This window comes from Bubalus bubalis, chromosome 4 (assembly GCF_019923935.1).
Source record: "Bubalus bubalis isolate 160015118507 breed Murrah chromosome 4, NDDB_SH_1, whole genome shotgun sequence".
NCBI lineage: Eukaryota > Metazoa > Chordata > Mammalia > Artiodactyla > Bovidae > Bubalus > Bubalus bubalis.
Window position 1 is genome coordinate 110224242 of NC_059160.1, and position 19697 is coordinate 110243938.

The window sequence follows — 19697 nt, forward strand, 5'->3', positions numbered from 1 at the left end:
TGTTGAAGAAATCCTCTCTTCCCACTCTCCACATTCAGTTCCAGAGTGAGATATTTAGAAATTCTGTTAATCTGTGATGATTTCACTATATCATTTATCATATCTTACCTGATCCCATTCTTTTTTATTTCATGCCCATAAATTCGAATTTCTTCTTGGTCTGAAAAGAACAAGCTGATCGAGCGATAACAATAATACACTGAACCAAGGCATTTAGGGCTATTATGAACCTTAAAGGGAGAAAAAAAGAGAAAGCACAGAAACCAACAACAACACATATACATGCTTTCATTTGCGTTATTAAGTCCACAATGCATGTCTACAGTGTTATGGCATTAGTTCCACGACCCTTTACAAAATTATAACTACATTTAGGATTTCCAAGAGAAAAAAAGATACTGACCTCAGAAATCAGACAACAGAATTAGTTTCATAAAGTACAAGCATAACTTATTTAAATGAGCTGAATCTTTACATGCAGGATGTAATATTCTAAAACTAAGTGGTATGTACTGGAAAAAAAAAAATAGTTCTGATAGGAAGACAGTAGGGCACCACCAAGAAACACATTTGTAATTTTCATGTCCATAATTTTTACCTGTTCATGAAACAGAAAATCATGAAATAGAGCTTCAAGTTCTACATAGAGTAATGTTTAAAGGTTGCAAAAGTAACTAAAACTCTCTAAAAATAAAATTGTGTGGGCACTTTAGGAAAGAGCAATTATCAAAAATTTGATGAGAAAATTAGTTTACTAGTAAAAAAAAAATCTCTTTAAGTAAGGAAGAAAAGAGAGGGGGAGAGGAAGAAAGGAGAAGAGGAATATTCGATTCTCTTACTCCACCACGAACATAAACCTCTAAAGGTCCAAATAATAACACCAGAAAATAACTGAAAAAAATATAGGTAACTACAGATAGATACTATAGTAGTATAGATACTACTATACTATCTATAGCTACTACTATAGATAGGAAAGAACTTTCAAAGCTTAAAAGTGATAAGGAAAATCACCAATGATAATATGAAATTTTAATATTGCAGGAATGTAATATATATTAATTTAGTGATTAATAGGCAAATTTTACCGATCACTTGTGTACTGAGGACTGTTCTAGATTCTGGAGATGTATTAGTCAAACAAAACAGACTAAAATACCTGTCCTCATGAAATGAATTTCATTAGAGGAAAACAGTCAATAAAAAATAAAATTACATGTAACTGAAATATATCCTGGGCTAAATGACATGGAGAAATATTAAATGGAGAAAAGAGACAAAGAGCGTGTGTATCAAGGGTTGTTGGCAGTGGGGTAGGGGGAGTTTAGGTTGAATGGCCAACAAAAGCCTCACTGAGAAGAGGAAATTCTAGTAGTAAAGATGAAGGAGATACAGGAGCAAGCCATATGGATATTTAGACTATTCTAGGCAAAAGGAATAGCAAATGCAAAAGTCTAAAGCAGAAGTATAACAAAAATGTTCTCAGTATCCAGGAATCCAGACACAGGACTTCAGGCAGGATAATGGAAGATTTTCCTTAAAGAAACAAAATGGAAAAAGATGTACAGATTCTAATGAAGTGAAAGTAAAAGTTGCTCAGTCATGTCTGACTCTTTGCGACCCCATGGACTGTACAGGCTCCTCTGTCCATGGAATTCTCCAGGTAAGAATCCTGGAGTGGGTAGCCATTTCCTTCTCCAGGGGATCTTCCCAACCCAGGGATTGAACCTGGGTTTTCTGATTGCAGGCAGATTGTTTACCATCGAAGCCACATGGGAAGCCCCACAGATACCAATATCTGAGGCTTATTTAATGAAACTAGAGGTTCTCTGCTCAGTCTCCCACTAGGCAAGAAAGTCCCCATCCACATATTCAGAGCTTCTAACCAGCTTTTAGAACTTAATACTCAAATGTGAATAAACATTCATGGATCATTTGATGAAAGCCTTCAACATTAAAGGTGGATGCCAAATAAACCAAAATAAGGAGACTAAAGGAGTCAAAAACAATTCAGAAAAATAAACTTTCAAAAATCCATAATTGGTATCTTTAGGGAGAAAAGTGAGAAAATGCCATTTATGAAACAAGAAAAAAAAATGATGCTAAAAGTGAAATTCAAGGAATAAAAATAAGCGATTAGATATTGATAATATAGGAAAAACTTATAATTGAAATATAACTATGGAAAATAAATATCTAATAATTGGAAAGAAATATTAAAACAAAAAAGCAAAAAGATGGAAAAGAGAAATGAATCAGTGAGAAAATTAAGGAATCAGTCACTCAGAACAGGAGCTCCAATATCTGAGCTACAAAATTACTAAAAGAGAGGAAATTAAGAAATAAATCTTACTCCAAAACTGAATTGTTTGAAATGCTAGAAAGGGCTCATCAAGTACCCAGCACAATGTATGAAAAAAAGAGCAACTCACATGACATCTCAGAATGTTGGGGATAAAGAGAAGAACTAAAAATTTCTGTAAAGAGAGGGTACATTTTAAAAGATCATACACAAAATGATCAGAAATCAGAAGGAATTGAATTTTTAAATTCTGAAAGTGATTTGCAAGACTTCAAAAATTTCTCTCCTATGCACTTTGAGATGTGAGTAACCACTAGTCAAATCCATCACTTGCCTTCACTAATCAAGGCCATCTTAATTGTTGCTACAAAAGATAGGCATGTACTCCAAGGAGCAGGTAGTCTAAACAATAAGATGTCTGCCCAAGTTGTTTTCCAGGAACTTGAAATCAGGGGTGTCTAGTTTGAGTTAAACTGGTTAAGACTGGAAAGGATTCCTGCCCCTTCAAGTGTCCACACACAAGTGTCCCTCTCCAGAAAGCACTACGAACAAGCACTGTCCACGTGAGCAGAGCATCCAACAAGCTTTTCAGAGCCTATGTCTCAATTATAAACAAAAATTCAAGAACTGCTAGACATTTCACAGGACCTAAGAAACAAGGGTGGCTCTAGGGGTAATCTGCCTGTCAATGCAGGAGATGTAACAGATGCGGGTTCTATTCCTGGGTCAGGAAGATCCCCGGGTATAGGAAATGGCAACCTGCTCCACTATTCTTGCCTGGAAAATTCCATGGACAGAGGAGCCTGGTAGGCTACAGTCCACTGAGCCGCAGAGAGTCAAACATGCCTGAGTGACTAAGCACAAGAAACAAGGAATCCAATACAGGAGAGAGAAGAATGAAACTCACCAGGAAAATGTGAAAAGAAATTCCAAATGCTAGGTGTACAGTAGGCTCAAAAGCAACCAGTCCCAATTGGCACAGGAGAATGAAAAACTGAGACAGGGATAACTCGTGGGAAGGAAAGAGAAGCCAAAACAGCCTGATTTATCTGACCATATTGAGAAGAGTTGGAGGAAAAAAATGATTAAAGTATAGAAAATGCAGTAAAAAAAAAAAAAATGAGATAATTCTATAAAATTGTACAAAGAGATATGAAACCACAATAACATTAGGCTTGGCTCTCAACAATACTTATATAGCTATTGTTCATATATGTAAAATATGTAAATGACAATAATATAAAAACCACATATGATGTAACCAATAACAGTGATAGAATTCCATTAACAAGAGGGAAGGAAAGTGTGAGTGTGAGTGTATATGTGTGTGTGTGTATAGTAGAGGCAGGAAGGATAATGTGACAGATGACTTTCCATTTTCCACACTAAAAAGTGAAGAAATAAATCCTAACTTTGAAAAATAAAGAAATAATAGCACATTTTAATGTGTTAGGTAAAAACAAAAAGAAATAGCTAAAAAAATGAAGCAATTGCCTTTGGAGAGTCAGATTTTAGCTGGGGTCAAGGAGTGAAGGAAAGAGGGGCTATTTTTACCTTCATGTATCCTGATGCAATCTTTTAAACTAAATATATTATTTTCATAAAAATAAAATTGAATTTAAAGAAAAAGAGTCAAAAATATAAAAGTATATAGGCATAAAGATGTTTATAAATACATGTCTTTTAAAATACTGAAATATTTTAAAATCTAAATATCTAAAACAGAATATAATTAAATAATTTCATTACTCCATAGTTGGAACAAGTACAGCTAACAAAATTTGTGTTTGTCAAAAACATTTGACATGGAAAATAGTTCTTAGGCGAAATTGTGGGGAAGAAAATTATACATAGTAAAGTTTCAACTTTATAAGTGTGTATAAAGTCCAGAGGAAAAATTTAGAGGGAAATATATGAAGCCATTAACACTAGTAAGTCTTGACTGATAATTCTAATAGTATTTTTAGACTTCTTTGAAGTTTTCCAGTTTTCTACAAAAGAGGTGGACAACTTGCCAATCAGAGAAAAGATGACATTTAAAATAAATGGATTTGTTGATGTGAAAACAAATTCCACCAACCAAACAGAGCCAAGTAGAAACAATATCTATTAACTCTGAAAGCACAGCTGAGCTTTGTGTGTTATTATCTCTCAATTATCTAGTTGACACCTTAGTCCTCAAAAGGGCCACTGGACAAGAACATTTCAATGAAAGAGTCAGAAGGTGTTTGAGTGATAAACTCAGTAACTCCTTCCCAGAGTGGAGGAGTAAAGGACAACAGCGAACTGAGAACAGGAGCCCTGTATGAACTAAAAACGTATATCACTAACTCCCCTATCTAAAGAGACCTCCAATTTTTTATCCCTATGTCCCATAAGTTAACTTTCAATAGACTTCATTTGCTTTTGAGGTCATAGGGATTTGTTACTGTTAAAAAGCATCAGGACTGAATTTTTAACATTTCCCTTGTCTAAGAGAGGAGGAGATTCAGGCAACTCCGACACATCAGAGAGATTCAAAAAGAGCTTCAAACACATGATGGTTATGGAGGGTTTTAGATTTAGAACAGGACAGCACTCCGGTTTTCTGGTTTTGCTGAGATATCAGAAAATTCAGAGGAAAACGCAGGCAGGGAGAAAGGTCCCTTCCTGACTTCCTTACAACAGCCAGAGGCACTCTGAAGCTTACATTTTGAGATGTTTCTCCTATGAATTCTTCTGAAGCAAGAATGCTGCAACTAAGAACTAACTCTGAGTTCAATCATATAGTATAATCTACCTAGAAATTAGCTACCTATCCCCATATCCTCTAGCTTGTGTTTATGTAATTCATACACTCCATTTCATAAACTCCAGTCCCCAGTTCACAGTGAGATATGTCTTTTAAGGAAATCCAGATGACCATCACACTGGAAATGTCAAGAAGGAAGCATATACAAGTAACATGATGGATGCCTGAAGCTACCCTCTCTTTTTTAATTGATTAAATAAAAACTGAAAAATGAGTATATCAACTGGAATTGTTATTACGATATCCATGATACAGACATTCCTGCATTGCCTACATGTCCCTACCTTATGGATCCAAACCAGTCTTCTCCCAGTCCTAGGGCCCATCTTCATAGAAACATGCTCAAAATAGTTACAAATTTGGCCCTTCCCATTCAGAATCAGCCCCCTCCTTCCCTAATAAGAGCACTAAGTATTCATGCTATGATTACTATATATTTTTCATCATCTGTCTAGTACTTTAAAAATACAGACTTGGCCATAAATAATTAAATTAATTATGTCGTAGGATCACCTACCCACACAGTATACTGAGGCTCCAAATTACCACAGTCCTTTGCAAAAATGTAAGAACAGTTTCCTGGGAAATAATAGTAGATGCCATCAAAAGTTTCAAAGTGGTATTGCCCCCAGGTTTTGCAAATCCCATCTCTGCCATTGCCCATGTTTGGCACTGAAAAGAAAGAGGATAATATTTAATAGAATAAAACAAATGATACCTGTTTCTTACAAAGTTCAGTCATGGTTGCTGCTGCTGCTACCAAGTCGCTTCAGTCGTGTCCGACTCCGTGTGACCCCATAGATGGCAGCCCACCAGGCTCCTCCGTCCCTGGGATTCTCCAGGCAAGAGTACTGGAGTGGGGTGCCATTGCCTTCTCCATCAGTTGTGGTATGTGATTCTAATTTTCATTAAAATAAATGTTTACTTCTTTGGTGGACAATATCACAGGAAAAAATACCTAACATAAAGTTCTCAAAACTATCAAATTCCCCTGAAGAAAAACATGGTCTTCAAGTTGAAGAAAGAATTTATGTTATAAACTTCCTTAATTTTTGCTTTCAAACAAAGAGTTTGGAGGTGAGAAAGAGAAAGAAGAATGATACAGTAAAAGAAGGTGATAGTGATAAAGCAAATATAATGGCTCTAAAAAAGAGAAATGTCACCACAAAGTATCCTAAAAATTAACACTGGCAGCATTAGAATGTTCTGGTCTCTGCAATTCTTTGAAAATAACTTAGGATCCACAGAGAAAACTAATCATTGGCCAAAAAGTCATGTTTATAAATCTGGAACCTGGGAATGAGGAGCATTAGTCACCCAAAGTATACTGGAATTCATGACCTCAAACTGGTCACATTGTAAGTAGTGTTTGTCTTAAAGCATGCAACTTCATCTGCTGTTGCCTTCATGTCTATCTCCCTTTACACCTTTGTGGATGGCCCATTTTTATTTTCTCTACCCTTCTTTCTACATTAATATGGGAACCAGTGACATTTACTGAGCATTCATTGATTAAGACATTAGAGTATGTTAATATACTTTATAGGTAGCATAGAGAGAAGGCACAATCGTATCTTTTCTTTTTGTAATTTATGTAAATATATTAGCTTTCACCAACTTAGACCTGTTCAGGAAAAAATACAGAGCTAGCTATTCATTATTCAGGCAGTCTTTTCTGGTAGTATGCCTTATGTCTGTTGCATATTTTCATAAAATCTTGCACTTTATAGCACATCATAAATGTAATTACTGTTATCTTATATCCTGGTCCTCTCCTCTAGACTATAATCTCCATCAGGGCAGAAACATGTCTATAGTATTCACTTTTCCCAGTGTCCAGCCTGGGATCTAGTAGATGCTCAGTAAATACTCATTAAACAAATGGATTTTATTATTTATTATTGATATAGGCTCCTATATTAGATACTGTGGATTAAAAAAAAATGTTTAAGAACCCTGTGCTTTGAAGAGTTCTCAATACTATTTCTCTCTTAAAAAAAGTGTGTGTGTTAGTTGCTCAGTCATATCTGACTCTTTGTGACTCTATGGACTGCAGCCCATCAGGCTCCTCTGTCCATGGGATTCTCCAGGCAAGAATATCAGAGTGAGTAGCCATTCCCTTCTCCAGGGGATCTTCCTGCCCCAGGAATTGAACCTGGGTCTCTGGAATTGCAGGCAGATTCTTTACTGTCTGAGCTGCCAGAGAAGCCCATGTACAGAATATGCCATTAATTCAAAGTCAGAAAAGAATGAGTGGCTTCAAATAACAAATCTAATTTATAAAGCAAAAGAAAGATGAATGGAAACCTGGTTTTAATGGGGCAATGCAATTTTTAAAATGGAAAAAAACACTTGAATCACATTTTTTAAAAGTACTTTAGGAATAAACCTGACTAAGGAAGTTTAAGACTCATACCCTGAGAACTATAAGATATTGCTATAGGAAATTGAAGACGATTTAAAGAAATGGAAAAATATCCCATGCTCTGAGGTTGGAAGAATTAATATTGTTAAAATAGCCATACCACCCAAAGTGAAATACCAATTTAATGCAATCCCTATCAAATTACCCATGACATTTTTCACAAAACTAGAACAAATAATCCTAAAATTTATATGAAACATAAAAGTCCAGGATTGACAAACCAATCCTGAGGAAAAATAATGAAGCAGGAAGCCTAACCCTCCCAGACTTGAAACAATAGCACAAAGCTACAGTAATCAAATCAGTGTGGTGCTGGAATAAAAGCAGAAAGATGGATCAGTGTAACAGAATAGATAGCCCAGAAATAAATCCACACACCTATGGTCAATTAATCTTTGACAAAGGAGGCAAGAATATACAATGGGGAAAAGACAGTCTCTTCAGCAAGAGGTGTTGGCAAAGCTGGACAGCCACATGTAAATCAATGAAGTTAGAACACTCCATACCACATACAAAAATAAGCTCAAAATGGCTTAAAGACTTACATAGAAGATATGACATCATGAAACTCCTAGAAGAACACAGGCAAAGCTTTATTTTATATAAACCATACCAATATTTCCTTAGATCGGTCTCCCAAGGCAACAGAAACTAAAGCAAAAAATAAACAAATGGGGCCTAACCAAACATAAGCTTTTACACAGCAAAGGAAAGCTTAGAAAGAAAAGACAACCTATGGACTGAGATAAAATATTTGCAAGTGATGCGAGAAACAAAAGCTTGATTCCAAAAATGTACAATCAGCTCACACAGCACAATACCAAAAAAACAAAACAAACAACATGATAAAAAAAATGAGCATAAGACCCAAATAAACATTTTCTAAAGAAGGCATACAGGTGGCCAAAATCACTAATTATCAGAGAAATGCAAATCAAAGCTACAATGAGGTACCATCTCACACTGGTCAGAAAGGCCATCATGTACAAGTCTACAAATAACAAATATGCTGGAGAGGATGTGGAGAAAAGAGACCCTTCCTACTCCACTGGTGGGAAAGTAAATAGGTACAGCCATCATGGAAAACAGTATGGAGGTTCCTCAAAAACTAAAAATAGAGTTGCCATGTGACCCAGCAAGCCCACTCCTGGGCATATATCTGGAAAAAAACTATAATTCAAAAAGATACATGCTCTTCTATGTTCATAGCAGCACTATTCACAATAGCCAAGACATGGAACAACCTAAACGTCCATTGACAGATGAATGGATAAAGTTGTGATATGTATATACAATGGAATACTCCTCAGCCATAAAAATAAAGGATAAACTAATGCTATTTACAGCTACATGGATGGACCCAGAGATTATCACACTGCGCAAAGTAAGTCAGAAAGAGAAACACAAATATCACATGATATCACTCACATGTAGAATCTAAAATATGACACAAATGAACCTATCTTCAAAGCAGAAATAGATTCATAGACATATAGATTCATAGACATACAGAACAGACTTGCGGCTGCCAAGGTGGATGGGAACAGGGAAGGGATGGACTGGGAGTTTGGGACTAGAGGATGAAAACTATTACATAGAGAATGGGTAAACTAAAAGGTCCTATTGTATAGCACAGCGAACTGTATTCAATATCCTTGAACCATGATAGAAAAAATATGGAAAAAAAACAATATAATACTGGATCATCGAAAAAGCAAGAGAGTTCCAGAAAAACATCTATTTCTGCTTTATTGACTATGCCAAAGCCTTTGACTGTGGATCACAATAAACTGTGGAAAATTCTGAAAGAGATGGGAATACCAGACCACCTGACCTGCCTCTTGAGAAACCTGTATGCAGGTCAGGAAGCAACAGTTAGAAGTGGACATGGAACAAAAGACTGGTTCCAAATAGGAAAAGGAGTATGTCAAAGCTGTGTATTGTCATCCAGCTTATTTAACTTATATGCAGAGTACATCATGAGAAACGCTAGGCTGGAAGAAGCACAAGTTGGAATCTAGATTGCTGGGAGAAATATCAATAACCTCAGATATGCAGATGACACCACTCTTATGGCAGAAAGTGAAGAGGAACTAAAAAGCCTCTTGATGAAAGTGAAAGTGGAGAGTGAAAAAGTTGGCTTAAAGCTCAACATTCAGAAAATGAAGATCATGGCATCTGGTCCCATTACTTCATGGGAAATAGATGGGGAAACAGTGGAAACAGTGTCAGACTTTATTTTGGGGGGCTCCAAAATCACTGCAGATGGTGATTGCAGCCATGAAATTAAAAGACGCTTACTCCTTGGAAGGAAAGTTATGACCAACCTAGAGAGCATATTGAAAAGCAGAGACATTACTTTGCCAACAAAGGTCCATCTAGTCAAGGCTATGGTTTTTCCAGTGGTCATGTATGGATGTGAGAGTTGGACTGTGAAGAAAGCTGAGTGCTGAAGAATTGATGCTTTTGAACTGCAGTGTTGGAGAAGACTCTTGAGAGTCCCTTGGACTGCAAGGAGACCCAACCAGTCCATTCTGAAGATCAGCCCCGGGATTTCTTTGGAGGGAATGATGCTGAAGCTGAAACTCCAGTACTTTGGCCACCTCATGCAAAGAGCTGACTCATTGGAAAAGAGTCTGATGCTGGGAGGGATTGGGGGCAGGAAAAGAAGGGGACGACAGAGGATGAGATGGCTGGATGGCATCACTGACTCGATGGACGTGAGTCTGAGTGAACTCTGGGAGTTGGTGATGGACAGGGAGGCCTGGTGTGCTGTGATTCATGGGGTCGCAAAGAGTCGGACATGACTGAGCAACTGAACTGAACTGAACTGAAGTCAACTATACTTTAAAAATTAAATTAAAAATCTAAAAACAGAAAACATACTTGAACTAGTAGAGTTCAATGAGAAGTGAAAGAGGGCATACCCATTTTCTTTCACATTGTTTCAAAATTACTGGAAATAAATCATGGATACTCTAGTTAATACACAATATGATTGTCCCAAATCCCAAAGGATGAACACTAATACAGCATATTATGCCTTCATGCTCTCTGTAGCACCTCGTAATTCTCTCAGAAGTATCCCTGAAACTTACCAATCTGGCACCGTGTCCCAAGAGCCTGAAATATTTGACAGTCACATGTACCAGCCTTAGAACAAAAAGCTCCGTTAAGGCATTCATGAGGACAAGAACCTGAAGGGCAAAAAAAAATTAGTTATCTTCTGGCATGCATCAGTTTTTATAAACACAATCTGTCAAGATTTAGCTTGGACTAACTGTAACCTCTGTTAACTCAAATAGAACCCTGGGCCTATTGCCTTGATAAGCTAAAGAATTAAGCTCCTCAAGTCTCTATCTAGTTCATTTCATTATGTGTGCTGTGAAACAAGAAAGACAGGCTTTCACATCTCAAACTACCCTGAGAGCAAAGGTTAGCCTCCTTCAAGCAATTGAAAGGTCAAGTTCCCATGTAAGGAATCCCTGTCCCAGATGATGAGAACCAGAAACACACAAGCTTCAGATGATTCCCTTGACAGACTTTGGCACCAGCTGCACAACTGATCAGCTACTTCTCCAGGAGCAAATGTGGTATTAAAGAAAAACATCCATCATTAGCTCAAGGGATCAGGCACAATATAGAACTCGAAAAGAAATTCTTATTTTTTAAGAGAACGATTAAATATTCTATTTGAAGTTGTGCATTAATCGTCAGGCTTAATTGCAAATGACGCATTCTTTGTGACCCATAGCTAATTTTAATGGGGCAGAAGCCAAAGCTGCTGCTGGTTGTCACGAAAAATATTTTTTCTTTCACGGAAAGAAAAATCACCCCAAAGGATTATGTTGGAAAGAGAAAGAAAGAAACTATGAGCTCCTGAGTGAGTTTGAAAGCTGCAAATGAATCACAGTGAAAATCCCTCCTCTAATAAGGAGAGGACAAGAGACCCTGGCAAACCTCAACAGGAAGGATTTAAGCAACACATCAAGAGAACTAGAGAACATCTTTGAGGGACCATAAAGTGTTTACTAAAGACTGGCTCTCTTTTGGAATATGGTAAGGTCATGAAAGGCACTAGTTTAATTGTGGTATTTTAACCACAGTTCTGCAGAAGGCAAGAATTTAAAACTCTATTACCCTTGCACCTTAAGATCCATTGATCTAAAATGTCTCCACTTTTAAAGACATACAACTCTCTAATTATATCTTAACTGAGGAGAAATGAGCTGTTTTAATTTTGATCATAAATATAGATAAAAATGACATTTGTCATAAATTTAAATGCAGTTCTCTTTTTCTGGTGGGGGTACATATATACATATATCTTCGAATTTTATCTTAAGTCACAAATATTGTATTTTTCCAATCAATAAATGTCAAAGTAATTACATAAGCATACATAATTATCACCTTCAAAAATTTATTTACAACCCTGTTTATTCTCCTGGAAACAGATATCAAAACAAAACTGGTCAGAAACCCCTGTTTTTGTAAATACAAAAAAAAAAAATCAAATTGAATTTCAAACTACCATTAGCATATTGCTAAATGGAAATGAGAAATTGGTAAGCGAAAAGAGCAAAGTCAAAGAATCAATTGATTCAGGAAAAAAAAAAACGTCTGATATCCACTGATATCTTTCCTGGTCATACAGTTATGAGCTTTGTCTGCTTAGCCTTGTTTGTTTCCAAATATAATTCATATTTCTATGTGAAGTAAACTTAAACTGATACTATTACCACCCTGGCTCAGTTCCAGCATGCATTATATGGAAATTATAGAGTTCATTCACTATATGCCCCAAAGGGGTCTTTTGAGAAGCAAATACAAACCATAGCGTTAGCACTGACCTTTTATTTTGCTCTCACCCCAATTAAGAGCTTCATGGAAGAAGTATCTTGGAGAAGTTGCTTCAAACTTTAAAAGAAAGAAATCAGAATTCAAGAGAATGAAATTACTTAATTCAAGGCGAACATGCAAATTGGAAAACCTGGAAAACAGCTACAAACACAGAAATCATAAAGAGCTGACTCCATTTTTCCTTGGACAATTAAGGCAAAATCTTGGAGCAGCAGAAAGGGCTCCTCTTGGGTTGTAGTTAGATTTGACTTCAAGGTTTGGTTTTGTTTCCTGAATCGGACAAGTCCTTCATCCTCTCTGACTTCAGTTCTGCCTCACTGCCCTCTTTGGAAAAGAGCCTGGTCAGAATCTAATCTTTGCATTAGCTGACTGCCTTGCCTGCAGAAGTAGCAGTTTTTAAATATTTCCAAGTACAGATGAGTTTGGAGAAAATGCATGGGACTGAAGGACCAACAGACAGGGATGTACCCGCTGTCTGCAACCTATCTGCGCAAGATATCATCCACAGAAGCCTCAGCCGCTGAAGTGTGAGCGTGCCATCCTGAGTTTCCAAAGAGCTGCCAATTTAAAGTTCACAGAGCAGTTAAATGTATCTTTTTATAGAGCCCAAAGGACATCAGGGTATTCATTAAGAGCATGAATTACAGAATCAAAAGGTTCTGGATTAGAGGCCTGATTCTGCCACTTTTTACTCCAAGGCAAATTTCTTAACTGCTTAGTGCCTTCTTTTACTTGTCTGTAAAATGGGAACAATGATATATACTTCACTGTGTAGCTCCAGCATAATACCTCACACATAGAAGATTAGCAAGAAAGAGATTTATATTAATCTAAGGAACCCAGATAAAATTATAAGATTTAGAGAGGTTAATATGGAGTAGTTGGAAAAGAAAACGGCAACCCACTCCAGTAGTCTTGCCTGGGAAATCCCATGGACGAAGGAGCCTGGTAGGCTACAGTCCATGGGGTCGCAAAGAGTCAAACATGACTGAGGAGTAGCAGTAAATACTTGTGGATTATTAAAACTAATCGATTATGGCTTTTTATTCCAATTTAATGCCAATTTAGTGTATGATCTGGGGCAATGTCCTTTCCAACAGGATTTTTACATTCACCAGAAGAATACATATTCCCCAAGTTTGCCACATAATAGTTAAATTGACTACCAGAAGATGTTAGAAAAACTGGAAAGAGTGAAGGATAAGAAAGCAGGATAAAGATTGTGATTTCAGGTACAAAGCCCTTTTTCAACAGATTCTGGTCTCCTTTCTACATGGTAACATCTTCTTTTAATAGGCAAAGCTGCCCCATGGCAGAAAAAAGGACACCCACACTCAACATTTCAAAGCTCTTTTCTAAAGTCTTTGGCCTATATCACGGCTCCAAGTTCACTGCTGTCTGCTTTCATTTTTCCAAGATTTTGTCCTCACTGTTCAGCCTCCTCTTTTTGCCTTTTCCTCTCTCTTCAAACTAAGTCAGACTCACAACCATCTACGACCCAGATTCCCCCAAGAGAAGGCTTACGCTCTCTCTAGCCATATTGTCTGGGACTGCCTAAACCTAACACAACCACCGATATTACCGGGCACCGAACTCTTCTCGTGTGGGTGCTAATGAATCATTGCTGGTGCTCACTAACAGTATATATTGATTTCAGCTGTGGCTCATATGGGCTCATTAATGAGAACAAATTATTTAACCTGCTCAGTCTCAGTTTCTCAATCTGTAAAATGTAATAAACAATAACTGTCTCACAGAATTGTGAGAATTAAATGAAATGAGATAAGTAAAGCACCAAGAATGGTGCTAGGCACATAATAAGTTTTTGTAAATGTTACCTACTTACATTATTAAGCAAAAACTGATTAAAGTTCACTAATTACACTGGATAACACTAGACCAAGACAAAAATACACAATTTGTTTTTCACTCAACTTAGGCTACACCTCCTCCATGGAAATCACAGTGACTACCTAGGACACCAACCTCCTGGTCACCACAACATCCTATTCACTGCGACATTCCATGCATCATGTTTCACTAATGCTAAGATATGACACACAGCTTTTATTTTTATAACAGATCTGAACTCAGAATGGCATAGCTTATGTCTATAATTGGAGGGGTTTTTTTTTTTTCATTTTTCATGTTATACAAACAATAGCAAATAATGTGTGGTGTCTTAGATTCAATGAACAAGTTACACAGAAAGGACTTCTTTACAGGTCTGCCTCCACTAGACACTGAGTTTCTAGAAAACAAGCACTGCTGTTCATGGTTATATCTCTAGCACGGCCCCTTTTATGTTGTCAACAAATACCAACGGAACCAAAAATAGACCTTACGCAAATGGGAGTGATCTGCCTCCCAAAGTTGTTTAGAACCATGACTACAAAATGTTCTGTTGATGCCCCTCCTCACATCCTCTTAGCCCATCTTGAACTTTCCCTGCATCTGGGCTTTTGAGCACATTGAAACTCTCAAGCACCAGCTTCTTTTTGTCTCTGCCTTAGGGTAGAGTCCAAGCAGAACAGACAAGAGAAATGCCTTTCAGGAGATTTAAGTGCCCCCAGAAGCTGCCCTCCACCAATGAGAGGCAGGTGTGGGTGGTAAGTATCCCAGCTACCCTATTCCTTGGAGAAACAATTCTAAAACACTCTACACAGTTCCTCAGAGGGGTGCCCGCAAGACTGAGCCCCAGATGTTTAAAGCAGAAAGACCCCTCATTGACAGAGATGAGCTGGATTTTCTCCCTTCCCTGGCTCCCTTTCCTCCCCTACCCCGCCCCTGCACATACAAATTGTCCGTACCCTCTAATAAACAATTTGCCTCTGCTTTCAGGAGAGTTTTGAAATGCGACACAAATGCAAAGAAAAGTTACAAGCTGTGGGTGCACGTATTCACATAACTGATGAAAGAGGACAGCCCATTCCTCTTCAGTGCCAATTACAAACCCACAGGAGGGCGCGAAGCACAGAGAAATCACTGCAGTGCACAACACACAGGCACAGTTGCACAGGGCAGCACAGGGACCGTGCACAGTCATAGGGGCACTGAAAGAAGTGTGTGTCTACCCTTCTCTGCTCACTGTTAACTCACTGTCAACATACTCCTGGGTCCTTGGGTGCACAGATCAGTCCGTGTTCCTAGAGTGGGGAAGTGAATCTGTGGACAAGAATGGCCTTTGTCACAGATGAAATTTCAGCCCTAAACTGTGCAAGGCATCATTGCAACCTCATTGCCCTTCTTTAACATTTCTTCTCTTAGAGTTTGTTCAGATGTTAAATAATGTCGGTGCATGTTCTCCAGCTACAGGAAATAGAAGTGTCCAGCTCTTCAGTCTCTCTAAAAGAAATCAAGACAAGTGCATTTCTCACTTATAAACAAAATGCAGGCATTAACATACCTCTGGGGGGTAAATTATACAAATTCTACAAAATCCAAATGGTCAATAGAATAAGCCCGTCCATAGGCTGCTTAATGTGACAGCTGTGGGGTATGTTTCACAGGTTCTCCAATCTAGTAGGTTCTACCAGAATGAAGTTTTTCTCAAAATTAAATTTTCTTATAGATCAATGGAACAAAATAGAAAGCCCAGAGATAAATCCACGCACATATGGACACCTTATCTTTGACAAAGGAGAAAAGAATATACAATGGATTAAAGACAATCTCTTTAACAAGTGGTGCTGGGAAAACTGGTCAACCACTTGTAAAAGAATGAAACTAGACCACTTTCTAACACCATACACAAAAATAAACTCAAAATGGATTAAAGATATCAATGTAAGACCAGAAACTATAAAACTCCTAGAGGAGAACATAGGCAAAACACTCTGACATACATCACAGCAGGATCCTCCTATGACCCACCTCCCAGAATATTGGAAATAAAAGCAAAAATAAACAAATGGGACCTAATTAAACTTAAAAGCTTCTGCACAACAAAGGAAACTATAAGCAAGGTGAAAAGACAGCCTTCAGAATGGGAGAAAATGACAGCAAATGAAGCAACTGCCAAACAACTAATCTCAAGAATATACAAGCAACTCCTACAGCTCAACTCCAGAAAAATAAATGACCCAATCAAAAAATGGGACAAAGAACTAAATAGACATTTCTCCAAAGAAGACATACAGATGGCTAACAAACACATGAAAAGATGCTCAACATCACTCATTATCAGAGAAATGCAAATCAAAACCACTATGAGGTACCATTTCACGCCAGTGAGAATGGCTGTGATCCAAAAGTCTACAAGCAATAAATGCTGGAGAGGGTGTGGAGAAAAGGGAACCCTCTTACACTGTTGGTGGGAATGCAAACTAATACAGCCACTATGGAGAACAGTGTGGAGATTCCTTAAAAACTGGAAATAGACCTGCCTTATGATCCAGCAATCCCACTGCTGGGCATACACACTGAGGAAACCAGAAGGGAAAGAGACACGTGTACCCCAATGTTCATCGCAGCACTGTTTATAATAGCCAGGACATGGAAGCAACCTAGATGTCCATCAGCAGATGAATGGCTAAGAAAGCTGTGGTACATATACACAATGGAGTATTACTCAGCCATTAAAAAGAATACATTTGAATCAGTTCTAATGAGGTGGATGAAACTGGAGCCTATTATACAGAGTGAAGTAAGCCAGAAAGAAAAACACCAATACAGTATACTAACGCATATATATGGAATTTAGAAAGATGGTAACAATAACCCTGTATACGAGACAGCAAAAGAGACACTGATGTATAGAACAGTCTTTTGGACTCTGTGGGAGAGGGAGAGGGTGAGATGATTGGGAGAATGGCATTGAAACATGTATAATATCATATATGAAACGAGTCGCCAGTCCAGGTTCGATGCATGATACTGGATGCTTGGGGCTGGTGCACTGGGACGACCCAGAGGGATGGTATGGGGAGGGAGGAGGGACGAGAGTTCAGGATGGGGAACACGTGTATGCCTGTGGCAGATTCATTTCGATATATGGCAGAACCAATACAATATTGTAAAGTTTAAAAATAAAATTAAAAAAAAAATTAAATTTTCTACTGAGTCGTGTGGACGTCTTTTTGTGGCTAACATGGCCTACTGGTAAACATGTACTTAACATTTCTCAGAGAAAAACCACTTTAACCACTTCACATGATACATTAAGTACTTACATACGCAAAATACTTTTTAAGAAATAAAAAGTCCCTTTCAAAGACAATTCTTTGCCTGTGCTAGTACAAAGAAAGATCTTCATTCTTGTTGAGGATAAATTAGTTCTGTCTTCTGAATTGTAACAACAGCATATCATATCTCTTTTTTTTTCCAATTATCTTTAATTAAGTTAAATTATATATAAAATATATATAATATATAATAAAATATATAATGTATTTAATATAGAAAATATATAATTTTATATTAAAATATATTAGATATATTTATATCTTTAAATATAAAATAATTAGGCATCCATCAGAAAATGCTAACAGAAATTGATTACAATTCAGCATTTGACAAAGACCTTGAATATATAAGCTGTCTGCTACATAAATACTCAAATCGTATTACTTTCCAAAGAAATACCTTTATTGAGTTAGGATTCTCTATCTTACCGTCCATCTTTAACAGGGAACTATTTTTTAAAATCCACCCATTTAAACATTCCAACCATAATTTGAAGATACTACGATTATGTCACGAAATATCATTTAGATAAAAGGACTCAAGCAAAAAGGTGTCCTCAAATTCAGTGCTACTCAACCCCTCTAAAAAAAGAGAAGTCACTTCTTCATCAGTGCCTGTAATTTGGATTTATTAGATAATATAAAACCTGTTTGTCAGGACGTGAGGACACTTCTGGGGCCCTTTTGTGGTACTCAGGTCATGCACACCTTTCTCTGCTCCTGTTTGCTCGCATCTGTCCTATTTTCACTGTCCTCTGATATTGTACTTAATTTTTAAACCAATTAAAACGTCCTGGCAAGTAATGAGATTAAATCTCTCACAAATTGTGGTAACCTATCAGTAGGGAACTGAGATGAATAGCAGAAAAGCATTTGACCACAAACAAGTAATTGTGAGCTAAGCCTGAACTGGAGCATCACAGAACAGCGCCGGAGAAGTTACTTTGCCTCTTCGTCCTCCTTCTTGTCTTGTTTTTAGCATTTTATTTGCCTCCACAAAGGTCTCATTGTTGAAGTGACAGCAGAGGCCCAAAGCAGAATGGATTATTTCTCAGCTTCTCTCTCCATCTGAGGCATAACCTACCTGGGCTGCTAAAAGAGCTCTTTTCTGTAGATTTTCATTAAACCCGTTTCTGGAAGAAAACAAAAAGAACCTGTATAGTCAAAGGCCCCTAGGCAACCTGAACAAGCCTTTCCCAAGAGAGAGCTGATGTTTTCCTCCAGATTTCCATCACTTTATCAAAGAGGTCTTTCTTGGTTTAACATTGAAAAGGTCCCCCTCCCCCTTTTGGAAGGGTTAGATTTGTGTGGTGGCGATGTCTCATTTTACAAAATTCGGGAGTGTCCCCAGATCTCTTCAGTCGCTGATGTAAACTGCATTTTACGAAGGAACTTTGAGATAGAGAAATAAACAAAATAGTGTAACACTGTAGCACCAACATGCACGATAATTGCTCCACATGCCTTCATAAAATACTTCATAAGTTTCCGGCAAGGGCACGTCCACTTTTTTCAAATGGAATACTCAATTCTCTCTCTTTTCCATGTCTTCAGATTAACATTACTGTGAGTAAGTGCATCAAACCACATTATCAAAATAAATGGGTAGAATTCTGCTTTTCATTAAACAGATCAGTCTAGTCCAAAAAATAATTTTCATTACTGACTGCTAGAACCATTTTATTCTTTTTATCATTAAAAACTGCTTTAATCTGTTAAGAATATTGCACATTTCTAATCAATGATGCATACTAATGATAACAATAGGAAATTACTGAATATATTAATAACTTCTTTTGAAATGAAAATAATATCTCCTTAGTATCCACAGTCATTGGATATCACCAAAATTCCTTTTATAATTAAAATAAAAGGAAATAATTTTGTCTGTTGATAAGGAACTAAACACTTAATAATTTTTAATTTGTGGAAATGTTTAAAGAACTACATCTCATGCCCTTGTTTTATAAAATATTGCATTAATTTTTTTGAAAGCAGATACACAGTCTGCTGAGTTTGGCTCATTCCCATTATCTTTATGTTTCAGAGAACATGAAGAACAAGAAATACTCACTCTGATGTTCTCGTCAAGATGGATGATGTACAAATATAGCCTGCCAGAGATAAACATAT

At 37.2% G+C, this 19697-nt stretch overlaps 1 protein-coding gene across 1 annotated transcript in view; it reads right to left on the reverse strand.

The window, feature by feature from the left end:
- The window catches only part of OTOGL (otogelin like), a 198463-nt gene that overhangs the window by 156897 nt on the left and 21869 nt on the right, over positions 1-19697 (reverse strand). The window contains exons 3-7 of the mRNA XM_045165523.1: positions 18649-18697; positions 12372-12438; positions 10617-10715; positions 5611-5765; positions 109-230 (exon numbers count right to left, since the gene is read on the reverse strand). Coding sequence (XP_045021458.1) covers positions 109-230; positions 5611-5765; positions 10617-10715; positions 12372-12438; positions 18649-18697 — 492 coding nt within the window. The remainder of the gene's footprint in view (positions 1-108; positions 231-5610; positions 5766-10616; positions 10716-12371; positions 12439-18648; positions 18698-19697) is intronic.